The sequence below is a fragment of the Phyllobates terribilis genome, unplaced genomic scaffold, assembly GCF_046119375.1.
Source record: "Phyllobates terribilis strain yellow unplaced genomic scaffold, ASM4611937v1 Scaffold_3__8_contigs__length_932513732, whole genome shotgun sequence".
In the NCBI taxonomy this organism is placed as follows: domain Eukaryota; kingdom Metazoa; phylum Chordata; class Amphibia; order Anura; family Dendrobatidae; genus Phyllobates; species Phyllobates terribilis.
The window spans coordinates 694,704,189-694,726,107 of record NW_027362763.1 but is presented as its reverse complement, the minus strand read 5'-3'; the positions used below and the strand labels follow the sequence as shown (position 1 = coordinate 694,726,107).

Sequence of the window (21,919 nt, the reverse complement as noted above, 5' to 3'; positions counted from 1 at the left end):
TAAGTATAACATAAAAAGACTCACACTTATCAAGCAGCTTATGTCTATTTTTCATGGAAATTGAGTCTCAAAAAGTATCAAATAGGGAAAGAAAAAGTCTCAAATGGCACAAAATAAGTTGCAAATTGCTCAGAATTTTTTTTTTTTTTTTTTTGCCCAATGCTCGATGAAAGTTGAAAAAGCAGGTGTAGAGAACCAAATGGAGAATGGGCAACAGTTGCCTTTTAGGTTTATTAAGCGTTACGCTAGAAAAGGTCTCAAATTGTGGCGAAAATCTGCCAAAATGAAGATTTAATTTCTAGTACCTGTCACCAGGTTATAGTTTTTGCTCTTGTTTCCCTCCCCCTTCCTCCCCTGAGAATTCAGTTTTGTTTTGTTTTGGTTTTTTAGATTTAGTCTTAAAAGTGACCGGTTTTTAATTCCCGCTGCTCCCGAGTATCCCAATGTATTTATTTATTTATTTTTAAATCAGCCATACAGTTCTACAGGGATGGGCCTTTTTACTTATTTGTTTCACCGTTCTAGTCATACAGATGCTGCTCGGTACAAAGAATCTGGTTAAGGAGGAGAGTTTCATTCATAGTTATCCCTATGACTGGAGGACCAAGAAGCCCATCATCATCCGGGCCAGCCTGCAGTGGTTTGTCAACACGGCTAATGTGAAGGACAAGGCTCAGGTAATGGCAGACATTGATTATACTGTGTACTGTCATTGTTAACGCTACCACGTTTTCATGGCAGACATGTATGACCCTTTTTTACATCAATGTGGTATTTTACATTATCAATTCGGTGCAGGCCGGAGTCTGTAGAGCACATACAACACACTATTTTGTCGATCGCTTGGGCACAGTCCTGCTTAAATGTGTTTTCCGGTGCAATGAACTGCACAGGATTTCTAGAGTAATAATACTTCCGCTGATCATGAGAGCCGGGGATCCTAATTCCCTGTTTCTCCTCACTGTGGTCAGAATTGGTTGTGCAAAACTGTTGATGGCCAATTTTAGGCTTTGATACTGATGGAGTTAGAAGAGTGGTGTATGAGGTGCTCTGTTGTGTCCTATAGATACTGCATGACCTCTTCTTAATTTAATACTGATCACATTAAGCGAGGAAAGGGGAGTCAGGATCCCTACTGATTCTCCTGTAACGACCAGCCCATAGCCAGGCTTCATAGATTTTTACTATTGTGACAAAGTCACTGGCAGAGTGCTGGAGGGGAGATATGTTTCACTGAGGCTATTAGCTTCAGTGATGTGAAACCTGGAAGTCTTCTCCTGCATGGTATGTGCAGAGAGGGTTAATCAGCCATATTTAAAAGGACTTGTTTTTTTGTGAATGGCTATAGTGCGGTTGGGGAGCCATTCACCATATCTCCACCCCAGGGTGTGGTCTGGGCTTTAAATAGCCAGCCTTTTGACTCGGGTATTGTTCAGTGTATGGAGAACCTAGCTCCTGAGAGAGAGGAGCTTGTGTTTCTTTATTGCTTCATTGGGGGACACAGGACCATGGATGTATGCTGCTGTCGCTAGGAGGTTGACACCAGGCAAAAAAAAAAAAAAATAGCTCCTCCTCTGCAGTATACACCCGCCTACAGGCATTAAGCTCATCAGTTTTAGCTTAGTGTCTGTAGGAGGTAGACCTGGATCCTATCAGATCCAACCTTGTTGTGTTTTATTAATCTTTCTACTTTCTTTTTCAGATACAGCTCTTCAGGGTTAACAGGGAACACTGCGTTCCCCTGTTACCCCCTTTACACAAGCGACCGAGAGAGCAGTGTGCATTCTCCACATTGCCCACTCTCGGACCCGCTGGGCAGGACTTATCCCCTGTCACCTCCCGGTGTCTCAGGGTGATTCCCGGTGGCCAGTCCTTGCCTGTTCCCCACCCCAGCCCCCTCCTCGGAGCGGCCTAGGAGGGAGACGGTGGTCCCTGCGGGTGACCTTCCCCCAGATTCTGGGGTCGACACCGTCTCCTGCACTGTCCAGGACCAGACAGTGCGGGAAGGAGGAAGAGCCAGGATCCCCCCTTATCCACGGAGGACCTCCTGGGACCATGCTCAAAAGGAAGAAGAAGAAGAGGTGTCGGGGCCTTAGAAAAGGTACAATCCCTCCCCCTCCTGCTGCATCAGCAGGCCCCTCAGAGCCCTTACATGGCTTCGCTTACAAGCTATATGCCCAAGGGGGCTGTAAATTCCTCAACGCTCCCGGCCACACGCCTGCTGCAGCCTCCACTTCCATCACCTTCACATCAGCGGCGAGCGCTTATAATACACAGCGCTTACTTACAGCGCTACCTAAGCTACGCCGCTCTCCTCTTTCTTCGCGTCCCCCGCAGCATGGCGTCCCCGGCAGCCCCCCTCCTTCTTGCCCACTATGCGCGGCAAAACTGCCCGCGTTTTTTCTTTCCCCCCCTCGTGGGGGCGTCTCGGGGGGGGGGGGGGGGCGCTTTCCTCTTACCCCCCCATCCAACAATCGGCCTATCATTGGTGAGGATCATAGTGTTGCGTTCGCCACGCCCACCAACCCTTCCATGGACCTATCAGCGGCGGGGCCTTTAGCCCTCCCCCTCCTTCCTTCCTCATATCAGAGCCTCGGCGCCCCTTGTCACTCAGGGCAGTGCGCTCTGCCTCGGCTCCGCCCTCCTACGCTGTCATGCCCCTGCTCCGGCGGCATCACTCTCCCTAGCATCGCTGTTTTCTGATAACCGCTCGCCACGGTCTCAGCTCCAGATCTCGGACGGGGGACACAGGACAGGGGTCTCAGGACTGCGGCTACATCCAGGAGCGGGTAGGCTCTGCCCCGCACCCACACATACCTTTCCTATCCTCAGGCTCCCACCTCTACAGTATCCATGTCAGGCACATATGCCCAGACCCAGGGAGCTCTCTGCCCGTCCCTCCCACACAGTCACATACTACGCCTGTGCACTTTCCAGAACTAAGTGGCCCGCAGGTCGGACAACGGCTTTCTGCTCGTCCTGCAAACCTCCCACCATGCTGGCACCCCAAGAACCCCCCGCCGCCCAGGAGGAAGGAACTTCCTCTCCTCCGGAGTGGGCTGTTGCTATGTCCCAATCTGTCTCTGAACTCACCAAAGTATCCCAATCTCTGGTTCAGGTCCTAGAACGCTTGCCTATGTTATCCACCGCCACCAGTGCTCCGATCGTTCCCACCGATGATTCGCAGGCACCTCTGCCCCCTCCTCACAAGGGCAGACTGAGAGTACGTTCTCAGAAACGAACTCACGCAAGCTCCTCGTCCAGCTCTCCTGTACCATCGACATCCTTCAGGATGCCCCCTGCATCCCACACCTCCTCCCCAGAGGTCGCCCTGGGATCTGACTGCGTCAGATTCTGTTTCTGGATCCGACACGGACCAATATTCCAAAATCCAGGACATGGTTGACAGCCTTATTTTGGCCGTCAACCAGACTCTGCACGTTAAAGAGGACGAGGCCCCGTCTCAGGACCACCCCGTCTCTTTCAAGAAAGTTAAACGCCTAGCACGCACCTTTTCTAACCATGCAGAATTTGACAGTGTCTTTCAAAAACAGTGGGAGCATCCAGAAAAGTTTCAGGAAAGAAACAGCTAGACAGGCTATATCCTTTTAACCATGACCTTGTCGCCAAATGGTCGGAGTCCCCAACTGTGGATCCTCCTGTCTCTCATCTCTCGGCCAAGACGGTTCTGTCTCTCCCAGACTTCTCCCTCAAGGACACTACGGATAGACAGGTGGAGGCTTTTGGCTAAGTCAGCCTTCGAGGCTGCTGGCGCCTCCCTTTGTCCTTCCTTTGCATCAACTTGGGTATCAAAATCAGTGTCCGCATGGGCCAAGCAGCTTAGACAGGGCATCTTTACTTCCCCAGACTATCTGGCTGATCTAGTGGATCAGATCGCCCATGCAGGGAAATATCTGCTCACGGCATCCCTCGACACCGCTGCCTGCTCAGCCCGCGTCTCTAGCAATATTATTGCGATACGTAGAATTCTTTGGCTGAAGGCTGAAGGCTTGGAATTCCGACCTGGCCTCCAAAAAATCTCTAATCTCCCGTTTCAAGGCTCCAGACTGTTTGGATCTAAGTTAGACCAAATCATTTGGGATGCCACAGGGGGCAAGAGCACCTCCCTTCCCCAGCCCAGGTCCAAACGTCCCTTTCCTAGGAGACGTTCCCTTCAGTTCCGGTCCTTTCGTCAGTTTACCCAACCGGGCTACTCCTCTCAACAGGATCATTCCGCAACGCAGAGGGCCAGAAGTAAGCCATCCTTTAGGCCCACCCCCAACTGGCACGCAAAGAGTCTCTCCACCAAGCCCTCGCGATCCAGATCACCATCCAATAGATTTTCCACAGCATGACGGGTCACCCCCACCTGGGACCTCTCCCAGGGTGGGCGGCCATCTACTTCTGTTCCAAGACTCTTGGGTCTCGGCGATAGAAGACTCATGGGTCAAGGAGACTGTGACCTCCGGCTACAAAATCGAATTTAACACCATGCCAGGAACATGATTTCTCAGATCCCGCCCCCCGCAACCACCATCTCTGCTTCCAGGCTTCCTTCAGGCCATTGCCTCCCTTTGGCACTCGGGAGTCATAGTACCCATCCCCTTTCAGGAAAGGTTTTCCGGTTTTTACTCCAATCTTTTCGTTATTCCAAAAAAGGACGGCTCACTGCGTCCGATCCTGGACCTCAAACAGCTAAACCGACAAGTACGCATTCGTCACTTCAGAATGGAGTCCCTCAGGTCGGTAATCGCTGTCAGGAACATATTAATATCAGGAAAATGTTCTTCCATATCTGCCTTACATAGATGTTCACCCCCTCCCTTATTCCCCTTCTGCTCAGCACAAAAACCCCAATTAGACCCCGCCTGGTAAATAGTTTATGCAAACAAGGCCAGGCAAGGAGTGTTATAACTTCGTTAAGAAGCAAGCATCTTGTCCCTGAAAGACGCAGGAGGTAATTAAAATGCAGGCTTGCACTAATTTGCATGTAACTGTTGAAGCTGCTTCCCGAGCTTCAAAGGGGAATTTGCAGACTTGACTCCGATATGAATTATGAGATATTATGAGTTCCATAGGTCCGACAGTGACGGGACCCATATGTGTAGTGACCAAATCAGCCCAGGAATGTGTAGGTAGTTTTCCAGGGCTGTAACCAAAATCGGGGAGGTGCAGCGCAAAAACACCAGAATAGCAGACTGCAGCTATGTGATGTGGGATATCTAAATAAAGATAAAATCAGAAGGTAAAAAATGGCGTAGTTTGCACACTTCTGCGATCAACGAGCGATGAGTTATTGCAGAAGTTAGCATTTTTAATAAAAATGTACAGGCTGGAGACCGGCCCACATGATGTCACCACAAGGGGCGTGGGGCTAGATCGCCCCTTAGGTATAAGAGAACCCATGGAGAAGACAAGAGCACTCATTGCCAGGGGGGAATAAGAATTATAAGCAACGGGTCCTGTTCAATAACAGCATATTCCAACCGGGGAGCCCCTCCTCCACCTATATTGAGTCGTCGCAGCTAACTTTATAGTGTAAGTTTCACTTTTTTATCCTGTTTTATTTTATGTAACTGCCTTTGTATTTTAATGTCCCCTTTTTAACATCTTTGTATATATTTTTCCTAAACACTGCCTCCCTTTTGGATTAAATATAAAATTGAATAGTTCTGTTTCTTTTGTTCTGTAATCGTTCCCTCCCCCGAAGCCATATACGCTACCAAAATGCAGGCGTCCGGCCAGGCCTGTATTATATTTAAAACTCGGCAGGTGGTGGCAGAGAGTATTAATAATTGGGCTATCGTGAAGCTGACAATGACCGTACGGAGAGCGTTAAACTTGGATTCCAGTCTGTGGAACCCAGGGTGTTGAGCCATACGCTCACTGGTCGCTTACCGATACCTACGTAGAGAGTAGTCTGGATCGCGTGCTCGTGACTCCGGACGAAATACGGACAGCGTGACGGCACGGTGAGATATTGTGTGATCTCCCCGGTGTCGTCCTGACTGTGTGTGGGTGGAATCCCTGACAATCGCCTCGATGGAAACCGAGGAATATCAATGTTCAGTGGACATTCAGGACGTGTATCTCCACATCCCGATCTGTCCATCACATCAGAAGTTCCTTCGTTTTGCCAGAACGCACATTACCAGTTCACTTCCCTCCCCTTCGGGCTTGCCTCCGCCCCAAGGGTTTTCACGAAGGTAATGGCGACGGTCATGGCCATTCTAAGAGCCAGAGGGATTGTCGTTATCCACTACCTCGACGACCTGTTGATCAAAGGCCCCACGTTCAAGGACTGTCTCTGCAGCCTCCAGATCACCTTAAACACGCGCTCTCGGTTACGCTGGCTGATCAACACAGACAAATTCTCCTTGGTCCCATCTCACGGGTGACCTTTCCGGGAATGCAGTTCGACGCAACCCTTGCCTGGGTCCTTCTTCCAAGAGAAAAGATAAACTCTCTCCGCCTGGGGATCCAGCTCCTCTCCAACCCAAGTCTACACTCTCTTCGGCTATCCATGAGTGTCCTGGGGAAGATGGTGGCTGCTATGGAAGCAGTACCGTTTGCCCAATTCCATACCCGGCCTCTTCAACTAGCCCTTCTGTCAGCATGGGACAAGAACCCATCATCTCTGGATCGATGTATCACGTTACCTCTTCAGGTGAGAACGTCATTGACATGGTGGACTCGCCTCTCTTTCAGACCCGGGAGATCGTTCCTACCGCTTCGCTGGCAGGTGCTTACAACCGATGCCAGCCTCATCGGTTGAGGGGCAGTCTTTCTCCACCACACGGTACAGGGCCGGTGGACTCCCCACGAGGTCTCCCTACCGATCAATATCTTGGAAATCAGGGCAATTTACCTGGCGTTACGTCACTGGCAGGATCTTCTAGCAGGGTTCCCAGTCCGCGTACTATCGGACAACGCCACGGCTGTGGCGTACTTAAAACATCAAGGTGGAACGCGCAGCAAGTCCGTCTTCAAAGAAGTGGCAAGAGTTCTTGTTTGGGCCGAAAAGACCTTTCCGGCAATTTCAGCAGTCCACATTCCGGGGGTCGACAATTAGGCTGCCGACTTCCTCAGTCGGCAGGGCCTTGCCTCAGGAGAATGGTCTCTCCATCCCGAGGTGTTTCAGCAGATTTGCTTACGGTGGGGCATGCCAGACATCTACCTCATTGCGTCTCGGTTAAACCACAAGGTTCCATCCTTTGTAAGCCCGGTCCCGCGATCCCCTTGCGATCGCTCAAGACGCGCTAGTCATTTCATGGTCTCAGTTCCAGCTGCCCTATCGCTTTCCCTCTCTACCATTGATCCCTCGAGTCGTCAAGAAGATCAAGACAGAGGGAGTACCGGTAATCCTAATAGCACCAGACTGGCACAGACGGGTCTGGTACGCGGAGCTAGTAAACCTGCTCGTCGACTCACCCTGGAGGCTACCAGACCGTCCAGATCTCCTCTCTCAGGGTCCTATCCTTCATCAGAGTTCGCGTTCTCTGAATTTAATGGCATGGCCGTTGAAGCCGCAGTGTTAAGGAAGGCGCTGTTTGCTGACAATGTCATTCAGACCTTAATTAGCACCAGAAAACCCGCAACCTCGCGCATATATTACAGAACCTGGAGAGCCTTCTTTCGTCACTGTGAGGGAGATCAGCTAGCTCCCATGTCTTTTTCGTTACCGGTCATCCTGGCCTTTCTTCATTCTGGCCTAGAGGCGGGTCTCTCCTTGAGCACCCTCAAAGGTCAAGTGTCGGCATTGTCCATCCTCTTCCAACGTAACTTGGCTGCCCGGCCTCAGGTCAAGACTTTTCTACAGTGGGTGGCGCACCTGGCGCCGCCTTATCGCCCCCCAGTGGATCCATGGGACCTTAATATGGTCCTAACCGTCCTCCAACAGCCTTCGTTCGAACCCATTCAGGACATCTCAGCCTCTCTTCTCTCCTGGAAGGTGGCTTTTCTGGTGGCTGTTACCTCGATTAGGAGGGTTGCGGAGCTCGCAGCCCTCTCATGTCGGTCGCCTTTTCTGGTCTTTCACCAAGACAAAGTAGTGCTCAGGCCGGGCCCTTCCTTTTTGCCAGAGGTAGTTTCCTCCTTCCACATCAATGAGGACATTGTTTTGCCTTCTTTCTGCCCGGCTCCGCGGCATCCATTGGAAAAATCCCTGCATAAACTGGATCTGGTCAGAGCTCTATGCATGTACCTTTCTAGAACTGCTTCCTTTCGGCGTTCGGACTCCATTTTTGTCATTCCTGAGGGGCGTCGCAAGGGTCTTCCTGCTTCCAAGTCAACCATCGCTCGTTGGATACGTTCAACCATTTTGCAGGCATATCGCGTCTCAGGCAAACCTCCCCCTCCGGGGGTAAGGGCTCACTCCACCCGGGCGGTGGGGGCCTCTTGGGCGGTTTGCCATCAGGCTTCGGCTTCATAAATCTGTAAGGCCGCAACCTGGTCTTCTCTGTATACCTTTTCAATGTTTTGCAAGGTCCACACTTACTCCTCGGCTGATGCCAGTCTTGGACGGAAGGTTCTGCAGGCTGCAGTTGCCCGCAGTCCGACTTAGTTTTTGGCCATCTTGGTTCTCCCACCCTAAGGACTGCTTTAGGACGTCCCATGGTCCTGCGTCCCCCAATGAAGCGATAAAGAAAGAGGGATTTTTGGTAGTCACCGTAAAATCTCTTTCTTGGAGCTTTCATTGGGGGATATAGCACCCTCCCTGAGTTTGGTCATATGTTCCTCCAGTTGTCCCCGTTGGGCATCCAGTTTGTTTTTCTCTGAGATGCCCCATTGGGAATTGTATATTTGTTTACGTTATGGTTTCTCCTACTGCTTTACTCACTAACTCATGAGCTTAATGCCTGTAGGCGGGTGTATACTGCAGAGGAGGAGCTATCTTCTTTTTTTTTTTATTTTTGCCTGGTGTCAACCTCCTAGCGACAGCAGCATAAACCCATGGTCCTGTGTCCCCCAATGAAGGCTCCAAGAAAGATTTTACGGCGAGTATCAAAAATCCCTCTTTTTGTGCTAACCTCGGCCGATATACGGACTGTGCTGTATCTTTTATTTTGCTTTGCCATTATGCCGGATGGGCTGTGTTTACTTTATGAACTGTAAGTTGGTTTACAACATTTTTAATAAACCAATCCAAACCTTAAAGAGATAGTGTTCCATGTCTCCCTCCGTGTAAAGTCGAGCAAGCCGATCTACCACAGGTGGTGGAGAATGCGGGCAGCGTTCCCAGCGAACACGTGTGACTGCTGCAAGAGGTGCTGCATGTTCTGGGTGAAGTCTGCCATAAACCAGCCCAGCAAGCGACGCCGGACAAAATGAAGTAACTAATTAAGCATCTGGTGCAAGCACAGCAGCAGCTACAGCAGCTCAGGGAGCAGCAGCAACAGATGGCGCAACAGGAGACCACTAAGCTACTTATGTAGCTGCCACAGGACCAGCACCGACAACAGCAGCAGCAAATTGATTTGCTCACTGAGGCAATTTGTGGCACGGCAAAAGCTCCAAGTCTAAGGTCAGTGGACGACTTTTCCACTGGAAGGCGGTAAGGAGTGCGCTGCAGAAAGTGACCCAGGGTGATAACGTAGAAGCCTTTCTGACATTATTTGAGAGGGTCGCCGAGAGAGAGAAACTTTCGCCAGAACAATGGGCAGAGGTGCTGGTGCCATACTTGACTGGCGAGCCCCAGAAGGCTTACTATGACTTGGCCTTGCCAGACGCCAAGGAGTATGGAAAATTAAAAACTGAAATTTTGGCGCGCTTGGAAGTTACTATGACTGTCAGGGCGCAGCGGGTCCACCGCTGGACGTATCACTGTGAGAAACCCCCTCGCTCCCAAATGTTTGACTTACTGCACTTGGGTTGACCAGGGTGATCCTCGGAACGCCAATGAACTGGTGGGACTGGTCGAGAGGTATCAGGGGGCCGGGGGCTCCTTGGGAAAGCAGCAACTCCATACAGGGTGTTTCATCAGGGGACGGAGGCCGCAAAAAGGTTAGGGTGTCCAAGTTCCGAAGGGGCGGGGGAGGTAATGCCAAAGATCCCTGCTGGTGATATTATATGCTGGAGATGTTACGGCCCAGGCCATATAGCCGCCAGCTGACCACAGAGCAGATGGACTGTAGCCTGGGACGCCGGTGTTCTTACTATGCCTACCTCGCCTGCAGTGTGGCCTGTCAGCCCGGTGAGGGGCCACAGTCATGTCCCATGACGATAAATGGGGTACTGGTGGCAGGACTCAGGGAGTTTTGTGACTCTGATAAGGGCCACGCTCCCACACCAGTTGATCCCCGGGAAAAACGTGGGTGTACGATGCATTCACGGGGACGCCAAGGATTACCCTATTGCCAAACAATACAAACTGACTGTGGGGCTGAGTCCCATGAGGTCGGGGTAGTTAAGGACCTGCTCCACCCGGTAATAATAGGGCGGGACTTTAGCTTGTTCTGGGACTTATGGTGGAAAGCGGGGGACCAAGTGTCTAAAACAGGAGCCGGTTACACCATTATGCATCACCGTCGCAGTCGGAGGCAGATGAGTTCCCCCTGTGTGTCCTTGCTGGTAACGAGGACGAGACTGTGACCCTGGAGGCCGAGATTACGGATTTGGGGGTTTCTGGGGGAAATTTTGGTACTGCTCAAATGCAGGATGTTACACTAAAGAATGCATTTGATAATGTATCGGTAATAAATGGGGTTTCTCGGGAGCTGGGGGCTGACACCAGGTTCCCATATTTCACCATAAATTACAAGCCGCTTTACCGGGCCACTATACCGAGAGGGGAAGAGCAGTTATTGGTGCCGGGTCCCTATAGGCATAGGGTATTAGATGTGGCTCATTCTCATGTCTTGGGTGGGCATCTGGGAGTAGAGAAAACACAAGAGCGGGTCCTGCAGAGGTTCTACTGGCCTGGATGTCACCGAGACATTGTTAATTTCTGCCGATCCTGCCCTACCTGTCAACTAACTTCTCCCTTATCCCACTTTCGCAGTCCCCTAGTGCCATTACCCATTATAGAGGTCCCATTCAACCGGATTGCCATGGACCTTGCTGGGCCCCTGGTTAGGTCCGCCAGGGAGCACCAATATATTTTAGTGGTTATGGACTATGCAACACTGTACCCGAAGGCGGTACCACTGAGAAACTCCTCTGCCAGGAGTATAGCCCGAGAGCTAGTACATATTTTCTTCCTGACTGGCCTGCCAAAGGAGACCCTGACAGACCAAGGAACTCCTTTCATGTCAAAAGTGATGATGGAGTTGTGTAAAGCTCTCCAAATTACACAACTCAGGACCTCCATGTACCCTCTGCAGATGGACGACCTTGTGGAGAGGTTTAACAAGACCCTAAAATCCATGTTGAAGAAGGTGGTGGAAGAGGATGGCAGAGACTGGGATTGCCTACTTTCCTACCCGCTGTTCACGTTTAGGGAAGTTCCCCAGGCCTCTACGGGATTCTCCCCCTTCGAGTTGCTATATGGACGGCATCCTCACAGACTTCTGGATATTGCAAAGGAGACATGGGAAGCCGAGGTGACACCCCACAAGAGCGTCATCGAACATGTGGCCCAAATGCAGGACCGGGATCGAGAAAGTGATTTAGATTGTGAAGGAGAGCCTCCTCCAATCCCAAGAGGCTCAAGCCAGGGTTTACAACTGGGCTGCGAGACTGAGACAGTTTAGCCCAGGGGACCGGGTGTTGATGCTAATCCCCATGGTGGAAAGTAAGTTCCTGGCCAAGAGGCAAGGGCCATACGAGGTGGTCTAAAGTTGAGTGACGTCAACTACAAGGTCCACCAACCAGGGAGAAGAAAGCCATACCAGGTGTACCACGTTAACCTACTCAAACCATGGTGAGTCAGGGAACCGGTGGAAACATGTCTGGGGGCCCATCCTAAAGCCAAGGCCGAGGATGTCACAGTAGCAGATACACTGTCACCGGCCCAGAAGCAACAGTGCCAAAAGCTGCTTCAGCGGAGCCGGGACCTGTTTTCAGAGTTGCTAGGTTGCACACAGGTGGTGGAGCATGAAATCTTGACTGAACCGCATGTGCCGGTGAGCCAAAACCCGTATTGGATTCCCAAAGCCAGCCGCGAGGTGATTTAGAAGGAAGTGCAGAGAATGTTGAGCCTGGGCGTCATCGAGGAGTCAAAAAGCAGCTGGTCCAGCCCCATTGTCCTTGTGCTGAAGCCGGACAGAGAGTGGCAGTTTTGTAACGACTACAGGAAATTAAATGAGGTGTCCAAGTTCAATGCATATCCCATGCCCCGGGTCAATGAACTTATTGAGAGGCTAGGGCCAGCCAGATACATCACTACCCTGGACCTGACAAAAAGGTACTGGCAAATTCTCCTGTCACTAAGGACCAAGGAGAAGACGGCCTTCTCTACATCTGACGCTTGCTGTCAGTACACCAGAATGCTATTTGCTCTGCAGGGAGCCCCAGCTACCTTCCAGAGGGCCATGGACCGGGTCCTAGCCTCACACAATAATTACGCCTCCGCATATCTTGACGACATTGTGATCTTCAGCCCGGATTGGGGAAGTCGCCTACAGAAGGTCAGGGCGGTACTTAATGTACTGAGGAAGGCCGGGTTTACAATAAACCCACAGAAGTGCGCCATGGGGAAAGAAGAGGCGCCATGGGCTACATCGTCGGAAGAGGCAAAATCAATCCGCAAGTAAATAAGGTGGAAGCAATCCAAAATTGGCCGCAACTGAACTCCAAGAAACAGGTTCAGGCATTTCTGGGAATTGTGGGATACTATCGGCGATTTATCCCGAATTTCGCCATGATGGCTGCACCCCTTACCGACCTGCTTAAAGGGACGAAGACGATGGTGGCCAAATGGTCTGCTGAAGCGGAGGGAGCATTCCAGGAGTTGAAGCTCGCCCTGTGTAAGCAGCCGGTCTTGATTGCTCCGGACTTCAATAAGGAGTTTGTGGTCCAGATGGACGCCTCGGAGGTCAGGTTAGGAGACGTGTTATCCCAAGAAGTGAACAGGGAGGAACATCCCATCCTGTATCTAAGCAGAAAACTTTCTGCCAGTGAGAAAAACTATGCCAACGTAGAAAAAGAGTGCTTGGCTATCAAGTGGGCAGTTGACAACCTGAGGTATTACCTTTTTAGGCTGTAAGTTCAGATTAGTGTCATATCATGCACCCCTGAGATGAATGAGGGAAAGGAAGGGAAAGAATGCCCCGGTGACTAGGTGGTTTCTCACTCTCCAGGACTTTAATTTTCATGTGGAGCACAGGCCCGGGAAACTACATAGTAATGCAGATGCCCTATCCAGACTTCCATGTTTAATGAGTGAAGGTGCCAAAACTCCAGGCTTTGGGCAGAGGAGAGGGATATGTGACAAAGTCACTGGCAGAGTGCTGGAGAGGAGATATGTTTCACTGAGGCTATTGGCTTCAGTGATGTGAAACCTGGAAGTCTTCTTCTGCATGGTATGTGCAGAGAGGGTTAATCAGCCATATTTAAAAGGGCTTGTTTTTGGTGAATGGCTATAGTGCGGGTGGGAGGCCATTCACCATATCTCCACCCCAGGGTGTGGTCTGGGCTATAAATAGCAAGCCTTTTTGACTCAGGTGGTGTTCAGTGTATGGAGAAGCTAGCTCCTGGGAGAGGATGATATTCTACTTTTGTGAGATGCACCTGTATATAATATATAGATGTATGTATATATATATATATATATATATATATATATATATATATATATATATATATATATATATATATATATATATATATATATATACACATACATACACACACATACACACACATACACACACACACACACACATACATACATACATACATACATACATACATACATATACACACACACACGTGTGTGTATATATATATAACCAAAGATCTCAAATTTGGACTCATCAGACCAAAGCACAGATTTCGACTGGTCTAATGTCCATTCCTTGTGTTCTTTAGCCCAAACAAGTCTCTTCTGCCTGTTGCCTGTCCTTAGCAGTGGTTTCCTAGCAGCTATTTTACCATGAAGGCCTGCTGCACAAAGTCTCCTCTTAACAGTTGTTGAAGAGATGTGTCTGCTGCTAGAGCTCTGTGTGGCATTGACCTGGTCTCTAATCTGAGCTGCTGTTAACCTGCGATTTCTGAGGCTGGTGACTCGGATAAACTTATCCTCAGAAGCAGAGGTGACTCTTGGTCTTCCTTTCCTGGGGCGGGCCTCATGTGAGCCAGTTTCTTTGTAGCGCTTGATGGTTTTTGCAACTGCACTTGGGGACACTTTCAAAGTTTTCCCAATTTTTCAGACTGACTGACCTTCATTTCTTAAAGTAATGATGGCCACTCGTTTTTCTTTACTTGGATGCTTTTTTCTTCCCATAATACAAATTTTAAGTCTGTTCAGTAGGACTATCAGCTGTGTATCCACCAGACTTCTGCACAACACAACTGATGGTCCCAACCCCATTTATAAGGCAAGAAATCCCACTTATTAAACCTGACAGGGCACACCTGTGAAGTGAAAACCATTTCCGGTGACTACCTCTTGAAGCTCATCAAGAGAATGCCAAGAGTGTGCAAAGCAGTCATCAAAGCAAAAGGTGGCTACTTTGAAGAACCTAGAATATAAGACATATTTTCAGTTGTTTCACACTTTTTAGTTAAGTATATAATTCCACATGTGTTAATTCATAGTTTTGATGCCTTCAGTGTGAATGTACAATTTTCATATTCATGAAAATACAGAAAAATCTTTAAATGAGAAGGTGTGTCCAAACTTTTGGTCTGTACTGAATATATATCTCTATATCTATCTATCATATTTGACAATGTCGCTTCGGTAAGAGTCTGATCTATCAAAATAAAAATGTAAAATTAATCTAATATGAATCCAATCAGTAAACATTATAAAGAGAAAAAAAATCAAAACATAAAATTTGATTTACATAACATTTTGATATACAATAGTTGCAATATAGCATATATTATGTACATATATATTTCAAATATCTTGAAAAATGGCTCCAAGAGAAAGCTAACTTAGTATATAGTTGAGCAAATCAATTTGCAGGACCAGCAGCCATGTTTAATAGTCCTTGACAAGGGGATGGGAGCCCTGCGGACCGCCTCCTTACATGCCGGTATTCTCAGCTCCTCTGTTGATTAGCCGGCTTGGTTCGACATCATGTGTGTATCTATGATTTCGCACCTGACCGGCTAATCAACAGAGGAGCCAAGAATGGTTAGGTAAGTAGATGTTGGTTTATAGGGTTCCTGGCCTGCTGCCATGAGATACTGACCTGGACGCTAGACTCGGGTCCATTTCTAGAAGTTAGGGCTTAATCGCACGACCACTGGAGGTCCCAGAGGTTGGACCACATCAGTCCTAAAATGATGGCATAGCATAACGTCTTGCCAATTATAGTTACTCACCTGGTAAGCCCCCTGCCACTCCAGCGTACTCACTTTGATGGTCATTGTCTGTCCTTGTTAGTTGTCTTGCAGTGATGATTTACTTTACGGGTAGCATGTGTGACCGCTGCAGCTCTTCAGTCTCCAGTGGAATGTGCCGTACATGCGGGTATTTCTGCGGAGGCCAGTGACTGGTTGCAGTGGTCACATATGGCACGTCACACGTGCCTGCAGGGCAAATCGAGAAACACTGGAGTGGCGGAGGATTTTCTGGGGTAGCCATCACCATTGTCTTTGCATTAAATTGTGTTCATTTATTTACAGGAAGTTCTGAAAAAAGTGAAGTTCACCCCGGCATCAGCAGCAAACAGGATGATTGAGATGCTGGGCCGCCGCACATACTGGTGCATATCCAGGCAGCGGAGCTGGGGGGTCCCTATCCCGGTGTTCTACCATAAGGAGACACGAAGCCCCCTCATCAACAGGTACTCGGCTCACTTTTCACTGTAGATCCATATTGGCGCTCGTCCTGCCATGTTATATAATGGACGCAGGAATTCCTATCAGTAGATGCAGAATTTTGCATATTGAAGTTAAAAAGTCTGCGTTATGTGGGAGAGGAAAGTTTCGAAAGGGTCGTCCCACTATGGTAACTACATTCGTATGTTGTATTAAAGGGAATCTGTCAGTATGATCGACACTCCTAAGTCGTCTATATGGGCATGCAGGTCATAGGAAACTGAATAAAATGATACCTTGATATCTGCGATACGATGTCGTATTCCCGAGAAATTCACGTTTTTCTTAATATGTAAATGAGCTGTTAAGATCTCTGGGCCGGACATAGATCTCCCAGAGCTTATGTAGAACAGGAGAGCAGACTGTCAGTCATTACCTGTCTCACACTGGTAATGCCCCCTTTCATTTATAATATGCTCTGGAGGCAGATTCTCGGGAAGATCTATGTCCGGCCCATAGATCTTAACAGCTCATTTACATATTAAGAAAAATGTGGATTGATCTGAAATAAAACAGCGAATCACAAAGATCAAGGTATCATTTTATTCAACTTTCTATGACCTGTGCGCCCATATGGACGGCTTAGGAGGGTTGATCCTACTGATAGATTCCCTTTAAACCAGATCTATCGCCAGGTTTCACAATACAAACTGAATACATGGTAAAATAGATCACTTTGACTTAGATGTCAGAGTGGCTTTATAAATTACTTATGTTAAAATTAGCATTTTATTAGTCCAGCTACAGAATAAGAGCCCTCATGAGTCAAAGTGCATATAGTCTCTGCCCAACAAGTTTAACTGACTGCTGCACCTTGTACTGAGCAAGGTGATATCTCAGCAGCAGCAGGGAGGAGGGACACTGAGAATCTTTTAGTTAGACTACTTGGGTGGAGTTTCAGCAACAGAGAGGAGGGACTGTGAAAAGCTCTCAAACAGGCTAGGTGAGCAGAGATTCAGGAGCAGGGAGGAGGGATACTGAGAATCAGTAAGTCAGGCTAGGTAGGCAGAGATTCAGCAGCAGGTAGGAGGGCTGTCAGTCAAGTTTAATGGTCAGAGATTCAGGAGGAGGAGTACTAAGAATCAGTAAGTCAGGCTAGTTGGGCAGAGATTCAGTAGCAGTGAGGAGGGTCTCTGAGGAGCATTCAGGCTAGGTGGATGGAAATTGAGTTCAAATAATAATAAATAAATAAAAATTAATATACCGCCAGTCTGACATTTTCACAGTAAGTACACCGGCCTCATCAGGTACAGAGGAACTGTTTGATATCATGTTTTGATTGCATTGTGAAATATGGTGAAAGATTCCCTTTAACGAAATATAAGCTGGTTCATAATTACATTTAATGTAGTTTATATTTATAATATATGATGATTTGAAGTTTTTCCAATTCTTTTTATTTTTTTTCCATTAAAAAAAAAAAAAAGAGAGATAACAATTATGTATGAAAATGTATAATGCCAGCATGGCTGTTTGGCATTTTTCTTGTGGCTTCTGGTTCTCCAGCCCCATGAGCTTTGTGCTGAATTAGGGTGATATATTTCTATGGCTGTTCCTATGTAACACATGTGTAATCCCTCCGTGTGCCGCGTGTCTGCACTGTGGTTCACATGTCTGTATGGCCACGTCTATTGCCCGCCACATCACTGTCCTAGCAGTAAGTACTTTGTGGCAACGTCACGGGAACAGTTTTATAGACGTTGCAGCTGGACTTAGTGCTGATGATGCTATTTCACCTTCATGGGTATAACGGTGGCATATCGGTGCAGGGGGTGACTATGAAGGTACAGGGCAGGTCTGGTGTGGGGGGTAGTGCTACCATTAGGAGCAATGCAGGGGGACTCAGGCTGCAAACATAGGAGTGGTGCGGCAGGTGCCGAGTGGTGTCCGGGGCACTGATGGTTGGGACTGGTTTTGGTAAAAATTACACATGCAAAAGTATAAGGTATTGATATATTCCTACCCGAATGCTACTTACACAGTCAGGGATACACTATTTGGTAACGTGACTGTCTTTGGGGTGAAGGGTATCCCAGCAGTCCCACCGGATTATTTCCATACCTGTAATGGCGCTGTGTGGTGCGGCAGTCCCATGTCCTCGGTCTCTGTTCCGTTCATCCCTTGTGGGGTGATTGGACCCCCAGCTATATAGATTAGAGAATTTGTCCGATTACCCTGATTTGCTACCGTTTAATTTTCCTTATTTGCTATTACGGGCATTTAAGAGACTAAATTAGGAACCCTAATGGGAAAGGGATTGCCGTCGGCCTGGTCCCAGCACGTGGAGATGCAGGATTTTTTTTTAACTTGAAAACTTTGCTTTGGACAGAGTCAGAACTTATATGGTGTCAGCACTGATTTGCTTTCTTTTACGGATCAGGCCTTATACAAATGTAGGTGTTTATATCAGGGGTGAAGGGTGAGGGGACTCCTGAGGGAGGAATTATAAATGTGCAGTAATCTGCAGTGCGTCCCCTCCCCGTGTTCTGCGTGGTATCGCTGCAATTCTACCATCATATTGCAATGTAGCGGCGCTCAGCAGTGCAGAAAGGGCGACCAGGGTGAAAATTGGAGCCCGTAGAACAAAGCCGGCCATATTTTGCAGAAAATGTCATTGGGTCACAATGAAGTTTTTTAAAGGATTAACTCACAAAAATCACTTATCCAGAGGATCGGAGACAAACGCATGATAACTAGGGGTCCGGAATCTCACCAATACCGAGAACAGGGGGTCCTAAATGCTTGTGTAAGTGGAGTGATGGTATATTGTGCATCTATGACCACTGCGGCAATAGACAGGGAATGGAGCAGTGAGCTCGCTTGTCACTGGGGGATGTATACAGAAAGTTGTGATTGATAGAAGTGGTGATAACATGAGGAAAAGTTCCTTTACTCCCCAGGTTGGGCTACCTGGAGGCTGTACAGGCCGTGGGGTCTGGAGGGACTTTACTTCCACCATCACTCCACTGTCCGCAGAAGTTGTACCTGGCCATCTGAGTTCATGGGAACTTGTTCTTTCCAATCAATCTCTTCTCTGTGTAGCAGAAGGTGGTCCGGAGGCCTCTGGATCCTGCTTTTGTTTTTCCCCCTTGCTTTACACTGCAGCTCAGCTTTTTCACATTGGCTGCTTTGCATAAACATTGGTTCAAATAAGGGCTGGAGCTTTGATCATATGATACCAGGCTATTATTGTAGGTGCAACATTTGGGGGACAGCATTCATTCACATTTGGAGATGGGAGGGATAAGAAAAGTTTTATTCTATATCTGTAAGGAGGGAGAGAGACATCAGGAATAAACATCACAGACTATTATGGTTCTCTTTTCTCTTTCAGACCCTGTAGTGAGCATTACAGGAAGCTTTCTTCATGGCATCAACCCCTCATAGCAGTCGCAGCCTGGTACTGTTATCTTTTCTGATGTAAAGGTGGGGAGAGGAACTTTTCCTCATGTTATCTCACCCCCTTTACTCACCAAGTTTAGACCAGTAAGAGTTTTTTCAAGGGTTAAAAACGCTGCACTTTACAGTGCCAGCAAAGTGAATGTGATTTCTGAAATCTCATGCACATTCTGCTTTATTTTTTTTTCTTATGGATTTTAACCATCAAATCTGCAACATGTCAGTTTTTTCAGCAATTTTTCAGCGTTTTTCACCCATTTAAATTGATGGGGAAATGATGCAGGCAAAAAAAAATCTTCAAAACACATGCATTTTCCACAGCATGTTTTCCTGCCAACACTCATAATTTTTACTGCAAATACTCTACATGTGCACATCATCTTTCCTTTTCTTATCTCTTTTGGGGGAAAAAGAGGATACTGGAACCTTTCTTCATGGCATCACCCCCTCATAGCTTTCACAAATTGCTACTATAATCTTTTCTGATGTAAAAGTGGGACAGGAACCTTTCCTCATGTTATCACCCCCTTTTGTCAAATTTAGTCTGTAAGGAGTGAGACGATGAACAATTTAATATCTAATCACCCCCTGCCCTTAATTAGGACATCTTATACGCTCCATAACTCAAATATTACCGTCATCTTCATTGCAGAGATTTTTTATGGGTGTGAACTCTGCACAATGCGAACGTTTTAATTCTTAGTAGTCGTTTTTATGTTTTGGGGTTTTTGTACGGAACAGACTTTTTAAGCACAAAAGTAAATATTTAAGCATTTATTTATCTTTTTTACAAAAACTTTAAGCTTTGCTACAAAGTTGCATGAAGCCGCCTATGATATTAAATAGCTGGTTTGCACTTTTGTCATGCACTAGGTGTCTGCATATATTTTTTTTCTGTCCCAGGGATTGTTTTGCACTAGATGAACATTTTATTTATGTCAGAATAAATAAATATATATATATATATATATATATATATATATATATATATATAAAATTGTAAATCCTGGCGTACTAGACAAGTGCACATTTATTAATTTTTCTACTAAGTATATACTATAGTGTAGTACAAGTAAATATTCATAGAAGGGTGCAATAACAGAATACTGATAATTAGTGGGGGTCCGACTCTCTGTAGTGCCATAAACTATATGCAATAATTAGCAAATATTGATGTAAATATGCCATATGAACACAATAGATAATTGCATTTATTATGGCTGAGCCCCCAGGGTGTAGAGCGGAGAAAAGTAATCAGAATTTTGGCCTACAGAAATGACAGACACATACGTAAAACAAGTGGCTGTCAATTCATAGGTCATCTTCCTGGTTACCCGATCATCGGCGAGTTTCCTCTTTTTGTAATCAATTTGAGGATTGTTGCAAGCTGCGGCCCTCCGACTGTTGTGAAAACTACAACTCCCAGCATGCCACGTCCGTCAATGGGGGTGCACTCTCCCGATCCAGGACGCACCTTTTTGTAGTCCCTGAGACCATGACGACCAGCAAGTGCCCATCAAAAGTAACAGCATCTCCACTGGAATCCAGAGCAGTCCACATGGAGTTGCTGTTACACCTGATACACACTACAGTCCGCTCCAACTGCGTTCCCATCGCCTTTTGTCCTGCTTTTTGTTGACACACCTGTAAAACGAGATCAATAGAGAAAACAATTCAGATCTGGCGGGCCCGGTAAGTCACACCTTAAGCACCAAAGGGTTAATAACTGCAAACACCGCCGCGCCAACACCCCTGAGCAGAAATGCGTCGGGTTTGGAAGGGTTAAGCGTCCGTCCCTCGCCAAGTTTACGCTTTAGCTCCAGGGACGCCAAATGTCTTATGCATCCGGCAAAATCTTAAGTGTTAACCCCTGTCTTGCCGTTCTTGGAGGTGGGGAGTCCGAGACATGTCCGAACTCTCTTATCAGTGATCCAGTCGGAGAACAATCACACCCAACCTTTCCCAGAAGCGAAATGGCCGATAACAGGAAATAAATAGCTGTGCTGGGAATTAAGGTAAGACAGTGTTCCTTTAAGTCCGGGAAGGGAACGTTTGCACTCGTCGTGGCTGATAACAGAGAACAATCCGAGCAGTTCTGATAGAGAAGCATCTGTTTTGCAATGGCTGATAACAGGGAATATTAGGCTGCATTTAAGGTCGGATTGATCATGCATGTAATGTAATAGTGGTCAGCCGCCTACCTGAGACCCCGGAGGAGCGGAGCCTGCATTCCTTCTCGACACACCGACACTGAACACCAGGAACTGTCTCTGCCCTCGTGATTGCCTATAACTCTGCCTCCAGCCCGATAACCCTCGTCTTCATCAATATCCCAGCGATTGGCTGCTGTCACGGAAGCGTCTATCCACACAGTGCAGGGAGCCGGCAGATTGACACGTAAACCCTGGCGGATAGGTTTTATATGCTCAGGGCAAAGTTTTACAAGGGCCCTTATCACCGTCGCCTTCATGGACTCTGACACTGAACAGAGGAGCTGGCAGATTTCAGCCTGATAAGTTCCAGGAAAGGATTTTATATATTATATATCTATATATATATTGTACTTCTTTTTTCTTTTTTTTTTATT

General features: G+C 47.6%; 1 protein-coding gene and 1 long non-coding RNA gene across 2 annotated transcripts in view; one reads left to right on the top strand and one right to left on the bottom strand.

Moving 5' to 3' along the window:
• Positions 1–21,919, top strand: part of IARS2 (isoleucyl-tRNA synthetase 2, mitochondrial) — a 53,985-nt gene that overhangs the window by 13,638 nt on the left and 18,428 nt on the right. Inside the window, exons 11-12 of the mRNA XM_073671914.1 lie at positions 526–677; positions 15,739–15,899. Coding sequence (XP_073528015.1) covers positions 526–677; positions 15,739–15,899 — 313 coding nt within the window. The remainder of the gene's footprint in view (positions 1–525; positions 678–15,738; positions 15,900–21,919) is intronic.
• On the bottom strand, positions 20,092–21,777 carry LOC141257414 (uncharacterized). Its single transcript, XR_012318064.1, has 2 exons — positions 21,534–21,777; positions 20,092–20,976 (listed from the first exon to the last, which is right to left on the bottom strand). It is a non-coding gene; the product is annotated as an uncharacterized lncRNA (long non-coding RNA).